The following is a 19,503-nucleotide window of genomic DNA, read 5'->3' as shown; positions in this document are numbered from 1 at the left end:
TGGGTGTGGCCCTAAAAAGCAAAAAAAAAAAAAAAAAAAAAAAAAAAAAATGTGTACATATATATATATGTGTATGTATATACCTCTGAAGCCTGCATTCTGCTCACTTGGCGGTGTCCACTTCTGACCGCCAGTCATGCTGAGCTATGTACAGCTCCTACAGATCCTTCATGTACTCCCAGCTGCCGTTCCTTGTTTCTGCCTTTGCCATCCTCTCCTCTGTAGATGTTTATTCATTCATCAGTTCCCAGTGCTCCTGTCCCCTCTTCAACCCATCCCTCCCAGGTCCTCTTGCCAGATAACACGTTACAGCTGTGCGCACACCTCTTACAACACCACGTTATGCATGTTTACGTTTCCATCTCTGCAGGACTCTGAGCCTGTGGTCAGCGACTGGACCGCCACAGGCATAGTGTCTAGTAAAGACTAGATCTCTGTTGATTTTTTTCTGAACTAATAAACCTCAAGAAAAATATGGTATGTGAAAAACAGATGTTACTTTTATTTATAGCATTTTCCAAACCTAGTAACATGAAAAAGGAAAAAATATTTATAGGTATAAATGTAAGCTGTCGTCTAACGGCAGCAAGTCTTGACAGTATTTGGCTCTCACTGTGGGCTTGACACACATTAACTGCTCACAGCATCTCCTGACACAGGGAATGGCTCCGTCCAGTCCCTATTTTAAAGATGAAGAAACTAAGTCACAGCAAAGAAAGTCACTCGCCTACAGTCACACCAGAGCTGATAGGTGGCTTCCGAAAAGAATTACCACGCTGCACCTCCTCTCTACCATCTAGAGAACTAGAGCGTTTGGTTAATTGCAGCGTATTGCAGTATAATTTGTCCTTGAGAAAAGGCAAAAAATTCGCAAAAACATTCTTAGCGGTTCAGCCGGAAAAGTAATGCACTTCCACATTCATTTCCTTGTCTGGTACCTTCTGTATGTGTCGTACTGTGCAAGGAGTATTGATACTTGATAGTGTAACTCTACAGATTTCTCAGATGTCAACTATGGATACATTGGTTTTTTCTTTTTACGGCCGCACCTTCAGCATATGGAAGTTCCCAGGCTAGGGGTTGAATACCACTGAACGGAACCAATGCACTGAAAGTGTTCATCTCTCCAGAATATGCTTTTTCCTAAATCAATAATTCAAGACTTTCATGATAATGACAGGCCACACTTGGTTTCGCCTTTGATCTTCGCCTTTATTGTACAATTTAAGATAAATACAGATATTTAACACTGCTGTATGTTATATAGGAAAGTTGGTAAGAGACGGAGTTCCCATCATGGTGCAGCGGAAATGAATCCAACTAGTGTCCAAGAGGGTTCGGATTCAATCCCTGGCTTCCCTTGGTGGATTAAGGATCCTGCATTACCATGAGCTGTGATATAGGTCACAGACTTGGCTCAGATCCTGCGTTGCTGTGGCTCTGGTGTAGGCCGGTAGCTGCAGCTCCAGTTCGACCCCTAGCCTGGGAACTTCCATATGCTACAGATGCGCCCCCCCGCCCCCGAAAAGAAAGGGGAGAAACTCATGGACTTGGAGAACAGACTTGTGGTTGCCAAGAGGGAGGGGAAGGGAGTGGAATGGACTGGGAGTCTGGGGTAATAGGCGCAAACTATTGCATTTGGAGTGGATAAACAATGAGATCCTGCTGTATAGCACAGGGAACCATATCTAGTCTCTTATGATGAACATGATGGAGGATAATGTGAGAAAAAGAATGTGTGTGTGTGTGTGTGTATGTTACAGTAGAAATTGGCAGAACACTGTACACTGTAAACCAACTACAATGGAAAAAAATAAAACTCATTTTAAAAAAAGAAAATAAAGGAAAATTGTTAAGAGAGGAAATCCTGAGAGTTCTCATCACTAGGAAAGAAAATTTTTCTATTTCTTTGTATCTGTATGAAACAGTGGGTGTTCACTAAATTTATTGTGGTAATGATTTTAAAAATAAAAGAAAGTGCTTATTTCAAGCCCTCAGAAGAAAGAGGCAAGGGAGCCCTGTGGCTTGTTTTCCCTTAGAGATAAATGGCCCTTGGTACCACCTGAGGATATAGCTGTACAGGCAGACCTCAGAGATCTTGCGGTTTGGTTCCAGGTCACCAAAGGAAAGCATGAATCACAATAAAGCAAGTCACATGAATTTTTCTGGTTTCCTTGCACCTATAAAAGTTATGTTTACCCTATACTGTAGTCTGTTAAGTACGCAATAGCATTATGTCTAAAAAAGACAATGTGTGTACCTTAAATAAAAACATTTTCATTCCTAAAAAAGGCTAACCATCACCTGAGCCTTCAGCAAGTCGTAATCGTTTCGAAATAGTATTACAAGAGATCAGCATGTCACCCTCACAAAGATAATAATAATGAAAAGATTTGAAATACTATGAGAATGACCCAAAATGTGGCACAGAGACATGACTTGAGCAAATGCCATTGGAAAAATGGTGCCAGTAGATTCACTGGCACAAACCTTCGATTTGTGAAAAACACAGTTATCTGCAAAGCTCGATAAAACAAGGTTATGCCTCTAACTATTTCTTCCTGGGAATGCCCCCACCCACTCCCCCCAAAATCTGGGGAAGGAGGGCCCCAGGCAGTTTCTACATGTCTTGCAGGGATGAACTGAGTTCTTGTTGTTACATCCCATATAGAACTGCTTATTTTTTTCACTGTGGTAGGCGGGGCAGGGTAAGGGGGAACCACAGAAGCGGGGAGCCTCTCCTTTCTAAGGAGCAGGTACTTTAAAAGGTGTCTCCAAAAGAAAGATTAAGCTGGTGCCTTGCTTTGTGGCTTATCAGGGGCTTTGTGGCAATTTCATGTACAAACCATCCTTAGCTTCAGATTAGTTCTCGAGTGTGGAAAAGGATGCTAAGTACGTAGCTTTCACCGGAACGACACCTGTTCAGTGTTCTACTATCTGTTCTCTTATTATTCTTTTTTTTTTTAAATTTTTAACCATTTTTAAAACTGAAGTAGAGTTCATTTGTAATGTTAGTATCAGCGATGCAGCAAAGTGATTCAGTTTACATATATTATATACATATATATGTATATTCTTTTCCAGACTCTTTCCCATTGTAGGTCATTACAAAATATTGAATATAGTTCCCTGTAATATAGAGTAGGTCCTTGTTGTTTATCTACTCTGTAGTATGTATATGTGAACCCAAAACTCTAAATTTGTCTTTCCTCCCTCCTCTATCCCCTTTGGTAACAGGAAGTTTGTTTTCTGTGTCTGTGAGTCAATGTATGTTTTTCTGAACACTCATTAAAAACTATAACAGTCCTCCAACTACCGACTCGATGTAATTTACCTAGCCTTCCTTTGGTCACTGTCTCCACAGCATCTCTCACCTGTAATGTGCTGGTGTAACAGCTCTGCTTTGGTTTCTGATATCTCCATGTCTCTTCCCCAGTAGAATATATGTATATTCCCAGCAAATAACTTAAGTGTCAGAAACAGGCCCTCTGGAACCTCATACACATTCAAATATATTAAGTGGCTAAAGAGCATGTATTTCCAACTCTCCACCCGAAATGTAGGCGTATCACCTACACTTATGAGCAGCCAGATCTTTGAATATGAGACATGTGCTCACTCAGAGTTTTCTGGCATCAGGTCTGATTAACCAAGGCTTTATTTCATGTATCAAGATTTTAAAATGCAGAAAAAAAAAAGAGTTCCCGTTGTGGCACCGTGGAAACGAATCCAACCAGGAACCATGAGGTTGCGGGTTCAATCCCTGGCCTTGCTCAGTGGGTTAAGGATCCTGCGTTTCCATGAGCTGTGGTGTAGATCGCAGACGCGGGTTGGATCCTGTGTTGCTGTGGCTGTGGCGTAGGCCAGCAGCTGTAGCTCCAGTTTGACCCCTAAGTTGGGAATCTCCATATGCTGCAGGTCCAGCCCTAAAAAGCAAAAAAAAAAAAAAAAAAGATTTTAAAATGCACACTATAGTATATGGAATGATTGGCCCATGAGCATCTGCTGTATATAGTACAGGGAACTCTACCCAATATTCTGTGATGGTGTATCTGGGAAAAGAATCTGAAAAAGAATGGATGTGTGTCCATGTATAACTGAATCACTTTGCTGTACAGCAGAAATCATAACATTATAAATCAATTATAACTCAATAAAACTTTAAAAAGTGAAAAGAAAAGAAAAGAACTCTGGGACTTCCCACTGTGGCACAGTGGGTTAAGAATGCAACTGCAGCAGAGGTGCAGGTTCGATCCCGGCTTGGTGCAGTTGGTTAAAGGATCCGGCATTGTTGCAGCTGCAGCAGAGGTCACAGCTGCAGCTCAGATTCAGTCCCTGGCCCAGGATCTTCTGTATGCCACTTGCGCAGCCATTTAAAAAAAAACATTTTTTATCACCTTAGGTGCTTCTCTTTAATCCTAGTTGGTTCATGAAGCTGTCAGGAAAAGAACCTGCTTTTGATTATATACGGCTTTTTTTGCCTCCAAGATCGTCTTTTAAAAAGCAATTTAGCCTCTTACTATAATTATATCCCAAACTTAATATATCGTAGGTCTTCCTAGAATATCATTTTCCCCCTTTCAACATATTTTATAATTGAGAGTTAAGACAGTAAATCTATTAAATACTTTAGTCTCTATCTTAAAAATCTAAGCTCATTTTTCTACAGAGCCCAAATGACACCATCACACCCACAAAATTATCATCGGAGAGTCAGATTTTCCTCAGCCTGAGAAATGGCCTTGCCTGCTTGTTTTCCCAAATCAGATCTTATGTAGAATCAGGCCTCACATCTTCTATCTTAGGATTCAGAACAGCCCCCCCCCCTTTTTTTTTCCTTTTTTAGGGAGGCATATGGAAGTTCCCAGGCTAGGGGTCGAATCAGAGCTGCAGCTGATGGCCTACACCACAACCACAGCAAAGTCAGATCCCAGATGAGTCTGTGACCTATACTACAGCTCTCGGCAACACCAGATCCTTAACCCACTGAGTGAGGCTGGGGATCAAACCTGTGTCCTCATGGATACTAGTCAGGTTTATTACCCCTGAGGCACAGTGGAACTCCAGAACAGCCCTTTTTATATCATCACATTGATGTACTAAAAAAGCTGTACCAGTTTTCCTGAAAACTGCCCGTCCTTTGATTTGTCATATATCCTAGAGGTATTATTTAGATTGTTTCTCTATTTCTGGAATATTCTTCTTCCTATGAGTATGTACTGAAGGAAAATGAAGAAAAGAGAAATTCTTTTTCAAATGTTCTAAACAGGTGCCACTACTTACACCAAAGCTTGCTTTAATTTCTCTTATCTCTTTGCTTTTCTTGTTTTTTAGACATTAAACAGGGTAGCATTTAAAAGTTGATAGGAAGAAAAGTTGATTTTATGTTAAACTATCATTTTTATAATCTTCCTTAAATTTTCCTTCACACCTAGCATCTTTTTGTGAATACCACTACTTTTATCCTTAGAATTGGCAAGAATCTTCATAGCCAATACACCTGTGAATTTAGTACAGGATCCTGTAGCCTTCTAGTCATATTAGTGTGCCACGTGATAATAGAATTCTGAAAATATAACCTGTAAGACAAGAGTTTATTTTTCATTTTAAAGATTAAGTGGTTTTTTTTTTTTTTTTGTCTTTTTTTTGCCATTTCTTGGGCTGCTCTCACGGCATATGGAGTTTCCCAGGCTAGGGGTCGAATCGGAACTGTAGCCACCGGCCTACATCAGAGCCACAGCAACGTAGGATCCGAGCCGTATCTGCAACCTACACCACAGCTTGGCCAGGGATCTAACCCGCAACCTCCTAGTCGGATTCGTTAACCACTGTGCCACGACGGGAACTCCAAGATTAAGTATTTTTGTGTTCCCTCTCTTAAGCTCTTTCCTAGGAATGCCCAATATTTGACCCTTTTGTTTTCTAATTAAAAAAAAAATCAAATCGTGCATGTAATTGTCACAGATCACATCAATTCTGAGTGTTCTGGCAGAACATCTCCTTGGATTTAGTCCTGACAACTTTTCATTCATTTAAACACCCAATTCAGGTGCTGTGCCAGGCACTGTGCACGAGGTCTTGGTTTTATTTATCTCATGCGATGCTCACTATGGGTCAGGTGCTGTTCTGAGTGCATTGCAGGTATTAAGCCATTAGTTCCTCATCACATCCCTATGAAGCTACCTATTGTACGTATTGTATTGTGCCACTTACAGATGAAGGTAAGGAGGCACAGAGAGGTTAAGTAATTTGCTGACCGTCACAGAGCTGAAATTCAAATGCAGGCAGTCTGACCCCAGAGTTTATACTTTTAACCACTGCCCCACTGCCCTGCTGAAGAGCCCTGCCTTCTTTGTGCCTTCGATCTATTCTATCTGAAAGAGACCAGAGGCGGGGATCACTGTCATTTCTGCTGTAGAATTTTATTTTATTTTATTTTATTTATTTTATTTTGTATAGGATTTTTATTTTTATTTTTTATAATGATCTTTATTTTTTCTATTATAGTTGGTTTACAGTGTTCTGTCAGTTTTCTTTTTTTTCTCTTTTCATGTAGATTCAATTTTCTTACTCATGTTTATCTTCACATTGTATAAACCTTTCACCTCTGCGGTAGAATTTTTGAACTTGGCAATCTTGAAGCCCGTGGGACCTTTCATTCTGTTTCCTTGTATCTCTTTTGTCCTTAAATGAGGACACAGCACAGCTTCGCACTCTTCCCCTGCCCATCCCACCCCCCGAGCCCATCCTCTATGCCTTTTTTTCTGTAAAAAGCCAGATAATAAGTATTTGAGGCTCTGGAGCCACATGTGGTCTCTGTTACATACTTTTCTTTCTGTATAGTTTTTCCCCCTTTTCTTCTTGCAACACTTTAAAAATGTAAAAATCATCCTTAGCTCACGAGATGTACAGGAACAGTCATGGGCTGTACTTTGCCACCCCCAGCTCCACACCATTGCTCACCCATCCTTTGAGCTCTCTTTGTGCTCTTGTCAGCTGGTTCTTTGTGTCCTTGTCAGCTGGTTCTGTTTGAGGCATTCGGGTTTTCTTCACTCCCCACCACAGGGCCTTTGCACAAGCTCTACCCACTCTGCCTTTGGAGAGCTGTCTTTAGCCCCAAAACTTCGTTAACCGTGGGCTTCATTTAGGCCACATTTCAGGGACCTTTCTCCTGGATGTCTTGCTATACACCCCAGATCTGCTCAGATCTCACTTGTTTGGGTCTCCTAGCCCTGCGTAATTGTTATCACGGTAGTAATTTTAAGTTTATATGGGTAATGATAATCATTGACTGTCCCTTTGGCTGTGAGCCCCCATGCATGAGATACCCTTGTGCCCCATTGCATCTCTAGCTCCTGGCACAGTGTCCCTAACCAGACTACTGTCTCCCTAGAACCCACTCTCCACCCAGCAACCAGAATCATCTTTAAAACAGATCTCATTTAGTCATTCCCCTTGCATATAAATAAATGTGTTACTTTTTTACTACAACCAACACAGCCCTGTTGCGTCACGCCCTATCCCACGGGTCTGTCTCCACCCCCCAACTTACACTTCTCCCCTTGACTCGCTCCCCCCTGAGCTCATTTACTCTTTATTGTGTTTCTTGCTTGATCATGCTAAGCTCACCCCTGCACCAGGGCCTTTGCACATGCTCTGACTCCTGTGGTGACCATCTGCCCACCAGGGCTCTTTTAGCATTCCATGTCTTGTGCCCACAACCATCTCTCAGTGGTCATCCCTTGACCATCTTATTTGAAATGCTGCCCTTTCGTCTCCCAGCATAATTGCTTGTCGCCACTGGTTTAACCCATTAGTCTTTCTTTTCTTTGTCGTACTTTTGCATAGTTTTCACCCCCTTATTTATGTGCTCAAATTGTGCCTCCCCCACTAAAATACGTTCCAAGGAAGCAGAAGCTTTTCATGTTTACTCCTCTAGCCCCAGTGCGGTGAATAGCACCTGGCACTCTGTAACAGCACAAGCCACGTTGTTGATTGAATCACTGGTGTGTAGCCTTGGGAAGCCCTTCATGGAATGGTTCCATGGATGAGTGAATTAATATGTTACCGCTTTTTTGCTCATTATTAATCGGTGCACATCCCTCTCGGCACAAATACTTAACTATTCGCTAACTGAAAAAAAAATCTGAATACGTGGTCTCCACCGTTGAGCATCCCTTGTTGAGAACCAGAGCTCCCTCGTGGCTCAACGAGTTAAGGATCCACATTGTCACTGGTGTGGCTCTGGTTACAGCTGTTGTGTGAGTTCCATGCCTGACCCGGGAACTTCCACATGCCATGGGCTTGCCACCCCCTAAAAAAAAAAAAAAAAAAAAAAAAAACTCAGGCATGTGAAATTCCATGGTAGTCAGGCTTGTGTACTTGTTATTCCTGGTTATGCGCCATCTGAGTATCCCTGCCTCACCTTCACACCCACTTTTCACGTCCTACCAGCTCAGACACCTCTCCTTCACAAGAATGACTTTCCCCTTTGAATTTGTAAAGCATTTAGTATGTTCGTGACACAGTAATTAGCTTAGATTCTTTTGCCCAGAATAGGCATCCATTCAATGTGTAAGAATGATACATCCTCATTTAGATGAAGGTCGTGACCTTTCTGGCTCACCTCTAGGGCCGGAATCATAAACTCTTGGTGTGTCGATTTAGTCTTTATCTTCCCAAATCGGGAGTCTGCGACCTGGGCCCCAGGCACTGCCTTTAGCTGTCAATTACAGAATCCCAGTCCTTGGTGGTGGGAGCCCTGGGCTGGTGCAGTGATACAGAGATGCCACCTTTGTGTAGCTTCCCCCCACCCCACCATCCTCATCAGCTCCTGCGTCCTAATGTTGATCACTTAGTCATTGACAGATGGCTGTTGCCCCTCTAGGTGGAGACAAAGTGGAAGAGCAGTGGATAGAGGGACAAAAGCTCTCTGACCATCAGTAGGAACCTTCTCATCTGGAAAGTAAAAATCCTCCTCAAAGCCCTACTTACAAAGTCCAAGCAAGTGTCCTTTGGCATCTAATTATCCAAGACATGTTGGCCACATGGCCTTCCCTATCTGTCAGGGTGTGGACTGTCCAGTTTCTTACTTTCTCTGGTCAGAGAAGGGATGGGGAAAAGAGTTAGGAAGGCTTTGAGGTGGCTTACAGTTTCTGCTGCAGGGTATTTTTCAGGAGAGAAGTTGATCAAATTCTCAGAGATCCTTTCATGGAAAAATGAATAATACCCACTACCTAAGGGATGTTATCCAAACAGGAATACTGAAACTCAGTAGATTCCTAAAGAGACGTCTATAGGAATCAGTGTAAGATGATATAAGCTTTAAGTAACAGAGATTCCAACAGCACAACATTAAAGGTGTAACTTTTTTTCAGTAATCATCATGTGATGGACTGAATTCTATGAGCCATCAAATACATTTACAAAATATCTAAACTCCTGAAGGAATTAATGTAGAGAATTAGTCACTTAACTACTTCAATGAGGCCATAACTGAAGAAGCCACAGATTTATATATATATCATAATCATGTGTGGGGTTTTTTGCCTTTAGCGCCTAATGATGTGTCCCATTTTTTGGAGTTGGGGATTTGGAGTGGAGGTATATTTTTTTCTTTAGATTTGGAGGCTCTAACAATAGCAGTTATGTTAATTAGCAAGCCCTTATTCTAGATGAGATCTGAGACTATTTAAGAAGAATGAGGTATGACAGTAGCAGTAATCCTTTAAATCCTTTTTGCTGAAATGTAGCCTATGTAAAGACAAGTGCATGTAACACAGGTACACAGCTCAATGAATTTTCAAAAGCAAACGCAACCAGAGAGCCAACACCCAGATCCAAACACAGCCTGGCCACACCCCAGACACCTCTCTCCTATTCTCTGACTAACCTTCCCCTCCCCAGAGTGTAACAGCCCTTCTGAGTTCTGTCAGCAGCAAGGCGTGACTATTCTATAATTTATGTAAATGGAACTGGATGTCGTGTCTTCTTGTTTATTTGACTTCTCATGGTGCCTTTCGGTGGGAGATTCTGGCTTTATCTTACTTAGCTGTCCCTCTCTTAAAACGTCTACTCAGAACCCTGAAGAATAAGCTTCCTTTCCTTTATGTTTTCTCACATTTTCTGGCACCTTCTAATTTTCCCAATTTAGCAGCAATAATTTCAGGGACTGCTTTCCTCTGGGACAAGCTAACTTCTCCAGCCATTGTACCTTCCAGGTTAAACTGGTAGCGGTAAGACCTGGGGTGGGAAAGAACCATCTGTTTACACTTTTTAGAATTTTGCTTTATTTTCTTTCTCTATTCCCAACCCTTGGAGACTCTTTCTTCCCCTTTCTAGATCAACACGGAAGTGTCTGAGTATCTTCCTGTTGAGACTTGCCCTCTGCCCCCATCACCCCCCTCGCCCCTGTTGATCCTAACATTTTGGGAACAGACAGCTGTTCCCTTTTCACTGTCCCCTCATCACTGCCGTAGTTCAGGTCTTGTGATTGTCCAATTCATATCAACCATGGGAATCAACTTTCTGCCATTTCCTCTCCTTTAAGGAGAGGGAAAAAAAAAATTAGTCTTAATGGAAAGAAATGGTGAAAGAATAAATATAGCCTTTTTGAAAATGCAAATGGTAAATTGTTTTGCATGTCTTAAAAGAAAATGGAATTAAAACCGGTACGTAAATCAAAATCTTGCACTATCTAAAGGGAATCTCAGGGAGGCAACAGCAAGTGAAATCTGCCAAGGTCAGCCTTTACTTAGAACTACAAGGAGAGGCACCATGGTCATGCAGTATGTCCTTCACCAAACTAAAGTCTTGTGTGCTGACGCATAGAATTTTATTGTCAGTGATTTATTGCCTCATGGGAATGTCCCTTTGACCCTTTAACCTTCTTATTAAATTGAGATACTTCTGGAGTTCCCTAGTGGCTCAGCAAATTAAGGATCTGGGGCTTTGTCACTGCTCTGACTCAGGTCACTGCTGTGGCATGGGTTTGATCCCTGGCCTGGGAACTTCTAGATGCTGCAGGCATGGCCAAAAATGTGCGTGTATATATATATATAAATTCAGATGGTTCTCAGATGATGAGCATTTTCAGATAATTCCCTCATTCTTTAGAAGTGTTTTTCATTATTGGAATTTAAAAGCCATAAGAGCTGTCTACTACAAATTGACCAGATGCTAAAATGTGTGAATGTGATATAAACATCCCCATTGTGTTATCAAGGGACTTTTCTATTGTGAGTTGTTTGTTTATAAAGAAAATGCCTTATAAACAGTCAGCCTCACACTTCCATAAACTCACCCTTCCTTGCATTTTCTTGCATGGTGATCGGCTTTCTAAAACCAGCTCACTTTAGTTGCATCATAGAACAAAGCTGTCTGGCAGATGAAAAGAAGGTAGAAAAGTTTTTTTTTCTTTATTCTTTTTTCCCCTTTGTGTTTCCAGCTATTTATGAAAACTGCAATTAGAAGTAGTAATAGTGGCATGTTGGGCATTCTTTGGGGAGATGCCACATCATTAAAACATAGCTGTGTGCTACCGTTCTAATAGTGTCCAAATAGATAATTGAATTCATGGACATCTAAATTTAATTCCAAAAATCAGAGCTATGGGTCCAAGTTCTCTTCGGCCAAGTAATTTAATTCCTCAACCAGCTGAACTCTTATGTTCCAGTAAATTGCTCAGGCAGATGCAGGGATGGATGGTGGGCATCTATTTCACTCCTTTTTGTGGCTAGACACATACCAGGATGCAGATCACTTTAAACACAGCTGTTTTTATACGCATGTTTTCTATTTGGAATTTTAAAGGCAACATTCAAGTCATAACAGAGACTTGGTTGGGGGTTGGTTTCTGGGGATGCCCAGGGTCGTGTTTTCACCATCCCACCCAGAAGCATAGTGCTGTCTTAATCCTGGATCACATACCTGGGCCCTGTCAGTCCATCCATGCTTCAAAGAGCATGCACACTTCATGGTTTAAGGAGAAGACTCATTTGATTTGATTTTTCTCCCCACTTTTGCCTGAATTTTCCACTTCATTTGCAGAACAAAATAGTATTGGAGGGAGTTCCCTGGTGGTCTAGTGGCTAGGATTCAGTGCTTTCAAGGCTTGGCTTAGGTTCAGTCCCTGGTCTGGGAACTGAGATTCCCACATCAACCCTCTGCACACCAAGGTCAAACAATAAATGAATAAATTGAATAACATTTTAAAAATAGTATTGGTACCTGTGATTTGACTGAATACAGAAGAGAGCTCAAACACAATAAATTGGCTGATGGCATGCCTTAGGCCATCTGTATTTTATTCACTGGTGGTATACTAGGTAAAATTTGGGGCATCTAAGCAACTGTTAAGTTTAGAAATCTTATGAGATGTTGCCCTAGGTGGTAGATATTTGTGCCAAAGTTAGGGTAATCAAGAAATCAATGATTGCAGAGATCCTACTATGGTGCAGTGGGTTAAAAATCTGACTTCAGTAGCTCTGGTCACTGCAGAGGCACAAGTTCAATCCCCAGCCTGGTGAAGTGGGCTAGCTGCAGCTGGGGCATAGGTCACAGCTGTGGCTTGGATTCAATCCCTGTCCTGGGAACTTCCATGTGTCTTGGGCCTGGCCCTAAAAAAATAAAAGAAAAAAAAATCAATGATTGAACCCCATTTATCTCTCAGCAGAGGCTTATACCATCTGATTATCAATGCTAGTGTGTCTCTTCCTCTTCTTCACCTATTTCTTCATGGTACTGTGGAAATGTTAAGATACCTGGTTAGGGTCTTCTCTATATTAACACTTCATTTATTCAATTAATACTAATTTATTGATAAATAAGTTTTTGTTATTCTGCCTAATAAGTTTCTCCTTATGCTTTAGCCACATGCTTCCGCTTCTTTGGATGTGTTCGTTTATTATCCATATATCATATTTACTCAGAATTAGAAAGATATTCTATTTGCAGGGGGTTGTACACGTTTTTATAGAATTTATAAAAGTCCTTTCAATTCTGAGTTGATCAGAGAATTCCTTCTAGTGCGATATTCATCTTTACACATAGCTTTCTCTTTTTCACCTTCAGTATTGTGACTGTCCTGTCAGACTTTCAGTATTTGAAAGCTTTTTGCCATCTTCCTTTGTCTCTCTACATGACCGAATCCTACTGTTCTCTTTCCTAACATGTTTGAATTCGATTTTCTGTACCATGCCGAGCTCACACTAGCGTTCCAAGGCTTCATGTTGTGGCTGATACAAGCCCTCCAGGTTTCTGTCAGTTCTCCCAACAAGGAGCTCTTGTGGGCAAAAATCAGGTCTGGGACAAAACTGAAATATCATCATGGCAGTTCTCAATCCTATCTATTCCTGTGATGTGTTTAACGCTTAAATTCTTAGCTTTATCATCCTTCGAATGCTCTCCACTATGTCTGCACTGGAAGGTGCACGACCACCACAAGAATATCTTACTAGGACTTTCTAATTTTGTTTCAAACACACTCTTCTTTGGCCATCCAAATTTGCTGATTTATCACTCACCTCTCTAAGCCATAAATATTATTTCTAATTCCCTTCCCAATTATACCGTGATGTGTTGCCTATCTGTTACCCTTATTCTCAGTATTGCAGATTTCTGTGGTTCTCAAAAGATTGTCCCAGCCATCAGCATCACCTCGGAATGTGTTAGAAATGCACATTCTGGAGTTCCCGTTGTGGCGCAGTGGTTAGCGAATCCGACTAGGAACCATGAGGTTGCGGGTTCGGTCCCTGCCCTCGCTCAGTGGGTTAAGGATCCGGCGTTGCCGTGAGCTGTGGTGTAGGTCGCAGACTCAGCTGGGATCCTATGTTGCTGTGGCTCTGGCGTAGGCCGGTGGCTACAGCTCCGATTAGACCCCTAGCCTGGGAATCTCCATATGCTGCGGGAGCAGCCCAAAGAAATAGCAAAAAAAGACAAAAAACAAACAAACAAACAAAACAACAACAACAACAAAAAAAAGAAATGCACATTCTCAGACCACCGATTCAGAAATCTGAGGGTGGTGCCTGGTGATCGGTATTTTAAAAAGCCTTCCAGGTACATTCTTCTGATACTCACTGCAATTTGAGAACCACTGAAATATCTGATACTCTAGAACGTTTACACAGCTACCAAAAGGGAGCACAGTTGTACTTTCAGTAGGCATCCTTGACCATTGAGTGTTACAAATTTATTTAAGCCCATTTTTTCTTCCCCCTCCATTGCCAGTTTAAACTTTCAACAGCGATTTTGAACCAGTTTCCTCCTCCCCATATTGAATATCTACTAAGCAGGTTCTCTGCGGTATTTCGTCTTCATTTCAAGAAGTAATCCCAATAACACGGAAAGCTTTGTTTTGGTCTCCCCCACCCTAGACTTCGGTCTTAAGTTTAGAAAAACTTTTGAGCAGGAAATACAGAGAGCTCCCCTCTCCCTCCTCCTTCCATTACTTACCTTTTGTTTTAGTTTTAGTAATTGTATACGTGAACCAATATCGATACATTATTATTATTAAAGTTCATATCTTACATTAGAGTTCACTTTCCGTGTTGTTTAGGTCTGTGGGTTTTGTCAAATGCACACTGTTTCCTGTCAACTGATAAAGTATCTTACAGATCAATTTCACTGCCCTAAAAAGTGTGTTCTACATGTTAATTTCTTCCTTCCCCACCCCAAACTCCTAGTGACCACTGAGCTTTTTATGGTCTTCATAATTTTGCCTTCTCCAAAATGTGATATAGTTAAAATCATGGTATTCGCTTTTTGCAACTTTGTAAACTAAGCTGTGCACAAGGGTAAAAAGTCATGGACCTACTGACCTGAAATTCATCCTCTGACCTGCACCTGCTGGCTTGAAGCCTTGTGTGTGTTTTTCATTCAATGCCATGTTTCCTCTCAAATTTCCAAAATTCCTTGTCATTGCTTTTTTTTTTCCCTCTCCTGAAATCTGTTTAAATGACCATCACTGTTGTTTTTCTTTCCTGCTCCAGTGAAGACAAAGTCGTGGAGGTCGCAGAGGAGGAGGAAGTGGCTGATGTCGAGGAAGAAGAAGCTGAGGATGATGAGGATGATGAGGATGGTGATGAGGTAGAAGAAGAGGCTGAGGAACCCTATGAAGAGGCCACGGAGAGAACCACCAGCATCGCCACAACCACCACCACCACCACGGAGTCTGTGGAAGAGGTAGTCCGAGGTAATCCGCTGTTTACTCGGATTTTCTTTCTCAGGAAAAAGGAGAGCATCACACCAGCGTTCAAAATTTCCACCCAGGCTTCCACCACTGACTTCCCAACCAAAAGTGAAATTCAAAATTACAAGTTGTCTTAGGCTTTTCGAGCTCTTTTTGGTTTAACAAGCAGTCCATCAATTCATTTTCAATAATGTGAAATGCTATGTTCGAAGACTACTCTGTGCCTTGTGTATGCTACTTGGCATATTGTTCTGCAAAACTCCACCTCACTGGGTGTCAATGTCATTTGACAAAGGCCGAGTTAGGTGACCTCCTTGGTATTCTCCTGGCCACGGGTGTTTATTACATTCCATTGTCTGGGGCCTCTTTCACCACCTAGACTGTGAGTTCCTTCATGTCAAACCTGGATTTCACTAGTATGGAAATTACCTGCTTTATAGAAAGCTTTCAATAAATCTTAGTTGAGTGAGTAGTTGCCATTAGGTTTCATTAAAACAGAGGCTTTATTTGGTCAAGAGTATCATTATTTTTGGCTGTGAAATTTAATGTGGATGACTTGTGTTACCTTTACATATTTTATTGGGGGAAGCGACAGTGCCTTCCTGAAGAGATAGATGTAGTGTTACTATTGCAGGGCTTCTGTTTCTGTTTAATGATACTTTTATTGGAAATGTTGTAAACTGGATGAATTTAGAAGACTTCCTTCATGTCTCCATGACATAAAAGCAAAAATTCGCCTTTCAATCAACAACCAAAACTAGTGCAATGTTGGGTTGCCTTTCTGAAAAGGTATGCATTTGTTTTGCAAATAAGAAAAGATGGTCCTAGAATTTGAGTAAATGAATATGACAGAATTACTGTTTTAACCTATTGCCAAGTACTTTTCTTCTTTTTTCTTATTAGACTGTAGTTGATTTACAGTGTTGTGTTAATTTCTGCTGTACAGCATAGTGACCTAGTTTTATATACGTAGATATAGATTAAATACAGATATATCCACAAATGTTACAATATTAAAAGTCCTTCTCTCACTTTTATTAAGGAATGATTTTAGAATGATTTTGTCTCCATTGTTAAATTAGAGCTTAAAATGGGCTCTTTTTTTTTTTCCTCAAGCAGATTCCTAATGATCACTGTAGTATCTTCTTCCCGTCACTACATTTTTTATTTTATTGAAGTATACTTTACATATAAAATTCACTCATTTTAAGTGTATAGGTGTGTAATTCAATGGCATTAATGAATTAACTGGATTATGAAACCATCACCAAAATCTAATCTTAGAACATTTTCATCATCCCAGTAAGAGCTGTTCACGCCAATTCACAATTAATCCTTGTTCTCACCACCAGCCCCCAGCAGCTATTAATTTACTTTATGTCTCTACAGATTTGCCTTTTCTAGACATTTAATATAACTGGGGTCATAGGTGGCCTTACATCTAGTTTCTTTCACTTAACGTAGTCGTTTTGAAGTTCTGCATTTCTTTTTTTAAGCTTTTAAAACTGAGATTATTCTGAGTTGAACACTCATAGTTAGCTTAAAATCTATTGAAAGTATTACATACTCTTTTAAAATATACCTATAGTACAAGATAGATTATCATTTCCTACGTACTGACAGCTTCTTATCAGTTTAGCACATTAGTAGATATACATTTAAGTACACACATATTGTTTGAGCCACTGTTTTTTTTCATGCACCTCTTAGGACCATTTGTGGCAAATTTGACTCCATGAATTTGTTATCTTCTCTTTTCCTAGCAGAGGAAGATAGATTTTTTTTTCCCAGGGCTTCCTTGTCAAACCTAAAATATGTGTGACTGCGGATGACAGCAGCTAGTATTTTGCTGTGGGGCTCAAGTCCTCGTGATCTTCACCAAGATCATTAGTTACATCATAATTATTGTCCACTTACCATCATGCGTTTTTGGAGTATCCTCTTTGGTACAAGCCATTTCACTGGTCTGAGTAGGTTGATCATACCACAAGACTATGCAGGCTAGCTGACCCTCATGGTTATTCAAATCTAGTAGGACACATGTAAGTCCTAAGAAATACAAAGTCTGGGTTGTAAAAAGTATGAGCCCAGATTCTACTTCAAAGAATAGGAGATTGATCAAGGAAGGGTCTGTGAAAGAGATTTCATTTGAATTAGAACTGAAAGAGCTAGTGGTGGAGCTGGAGATGGATTTTCTTATAGCCTATTTTAGAGTCATTAGAAATAATAAAACCAATATGGTGCCATGGGAAGGTACATGGCCTGGTTGGGAAACAGGGTCAGTCCAATTTAAACTAGAGCAGATAAATCTTCCATGAGAAGGTTATAGGAAATTAGGTTGGGACTAAAACGTGGAGACCTTCAGTGCCAGGCTGGCAAGTATGGGTATTACCTGAGGGGATCAATTCAGTACCTTACTATGTGGTGAGAATTTTTCTAGTAGAAACAATGAAAAGATTTTGCCTTTACGTTACTGGTATTGAGGGGTTGGGTGAACAGGAAGTACATAATTATATACATAATTTGTGCAGTATATGAGAGAATGCCACATAAACATATGCCTATATTCCAGAACAAGACAGTATTCCCTTGTGATAATATGGATTTATCACATTCTGAGTAAGTCCAATGCGTTTTGCTTTAGCTTCTCTCTAGTGTAGCATTATCACATATTAAGACAGAACATAGAAGGGGCACATATGTTGTAATATTTTGTATAGAAAGACAATTAAAAGAGAACTTAGAAAAAAACTCCAGTCTAAAGATTTTTTTTTTTTAAACAAAGAAGCTAGCCTTAAAAGATAATAATACTGATGTCAAGAGCATTAGGAGTTCCCTCCTTGGGCCAGTGGGTTAAGAATCTGACTGTAGTGGCTTGGGTCACTGTGGAGGTGAGGGTTCAATCCTGGCCCAGTGCAGCGGGTTAAAGGATCCATCACTGCTGCGGCTAGGATTCAGTCCCTGGTCCAGGAATTTCTGTTTGCCTTGGGTGCTGACATTAAAAAAAAAAAAAAGGCATTAAAAGTTTAAAAGTGACCTTCTTAAAGCAAATACCTGATCATTTAGAGGTACCAACTATTAATGCAAGTAGAAGAGCCTTTAATATCCATCTAAGACTTGAAATGGACAAAGCAGTGATTGAGGCGTTCTTTCAGGGAAGGGAGGCCTAAGTGGAAAAACTTATTGCATCCACGTCAGAGAGTTTTTCGTGTTCCCTAGCTAATTCTGATGAAGATGTCAGAGCCGTCCATGGTAACATTAAAGCGGCCTGTTACCCTCCGCACCACTGGTGTGGAAGGTGAGTCACAGCTCTTCCCTGACAGAGAACAATGGCAATGCCGTAGGCGATTGCTAACTTTGTAAAATGCTAATTACAAGTGGTCTGCTCCAGTGCGGAAAATGAAAATTGGAAATGACATGCAAAGAAGAGAAATTGAAAAGAGGCTTACTATCTAGTCTGCAACGTTAATGTTTCAGTGCCCGAGAGAAAATGTGATTTACAACCATACTTAATAAGAAAATTGTTTCTTCATTACCAACATATTGCTACTGATATGAGTCTTTAATGTGCTTCATTTAAAAAAAAAAAAAAACTCAGTAGTTTCATAACCTGTTAAAATTTGAGAAAAATAAGAGGAAATAAAATAGAGGACATTTCAATATGGTCATAAAACCTTCAGCCGTGTTGTGTAAAGATCATTGATACCCAAGTAGAGGATGTCAGTTCTGACTCTGTTCCTGATTCCAGGGGAGAAAGGGATTGTTGAGAAGTGAGCACAACATCTCTCTGGCTTTAGATCTATTGTTTTGATCTAGCGGAATAAGCCAGTACCAGTTTGAGAATAGCAGCAGTATATCTACACCCTTGCTCCTCATTTTCTGTCTTTTGAAAAGGAGTTGCACCTCATAAACCAAATTGAGCGAGGTCATCTGTGACTCAACCATGAATTCTCAACTCTGATTAAACATGGATATTAAATAACATGTAACATCTTATATGGGTAATAAATAAATAGTCTTTGATTTAATCCAACCAGTTTTATCTATCCAGAGTGACTGTTTTTCTTTTTTCTTTTTTTTCTGTATGTTCATTGATTCAGCAAATACATGTTCAGTATGCAAGGGGCTAGGCACTTGGCTGCTATGAAAGGCGTAGTGGTGAGTTGGCTATTACTGTGTTGTGCTTAATTGGGCTGGAATTTCTTGTGTTTCCAGGATCTCCACTCCCCTTGTTCTTCAGGGCAGCGATTCTGTCTTTTAATCCTTGTAATGTGCTGAGGGTAGACATTTTATTTCCCCATTGAACGCTAAGG

The 19,503-nt window shown here is 40.6% G+C and overlaps 1 protein-coding gene across 10 annotated transcripts in view; it reads left to right on the top strand.

The window, feature by feature from the left end:
• Positions 1-19,503, top strand: part of APP (amyloid beta precursor protein) — a 281,826-nt gene that overhangs the window by 139,997 nt on the left and 122,326 nt on the right. For all 10 annotated transcript variants that reach the window (XM_005670306.4, XM_005670305.4, XM_005670304.4 and 7 more), the window contains 1 exon segment: positions 14,991-15,193. In XM_005670306.4, coding sequence (XP_005670363.1) covers positions 14,991-15,193 — 203 coding nt within the window.

Source organism: Sus scrofa, chromosome 13, assembly GCF_054392235.1.
Source record: "Sus scrofa isolate SSC_HxYL_T2T_F1_AM1 chromosome 13, Sscrofa_HxYL_maternal_Yorkshire_Landrace_v2.0, whole genome shotgun sequence".
Classification (NCBI taxonomy): domain Eukaryota; kingdom Metazoa; phylum Chordata; class Mammalia; order Artiodactyla; family Suidae; genus Sus; species Sus scrofa.
This window is presented reverse-complemented; position numbering and strand designations above follow the sequence as displayed.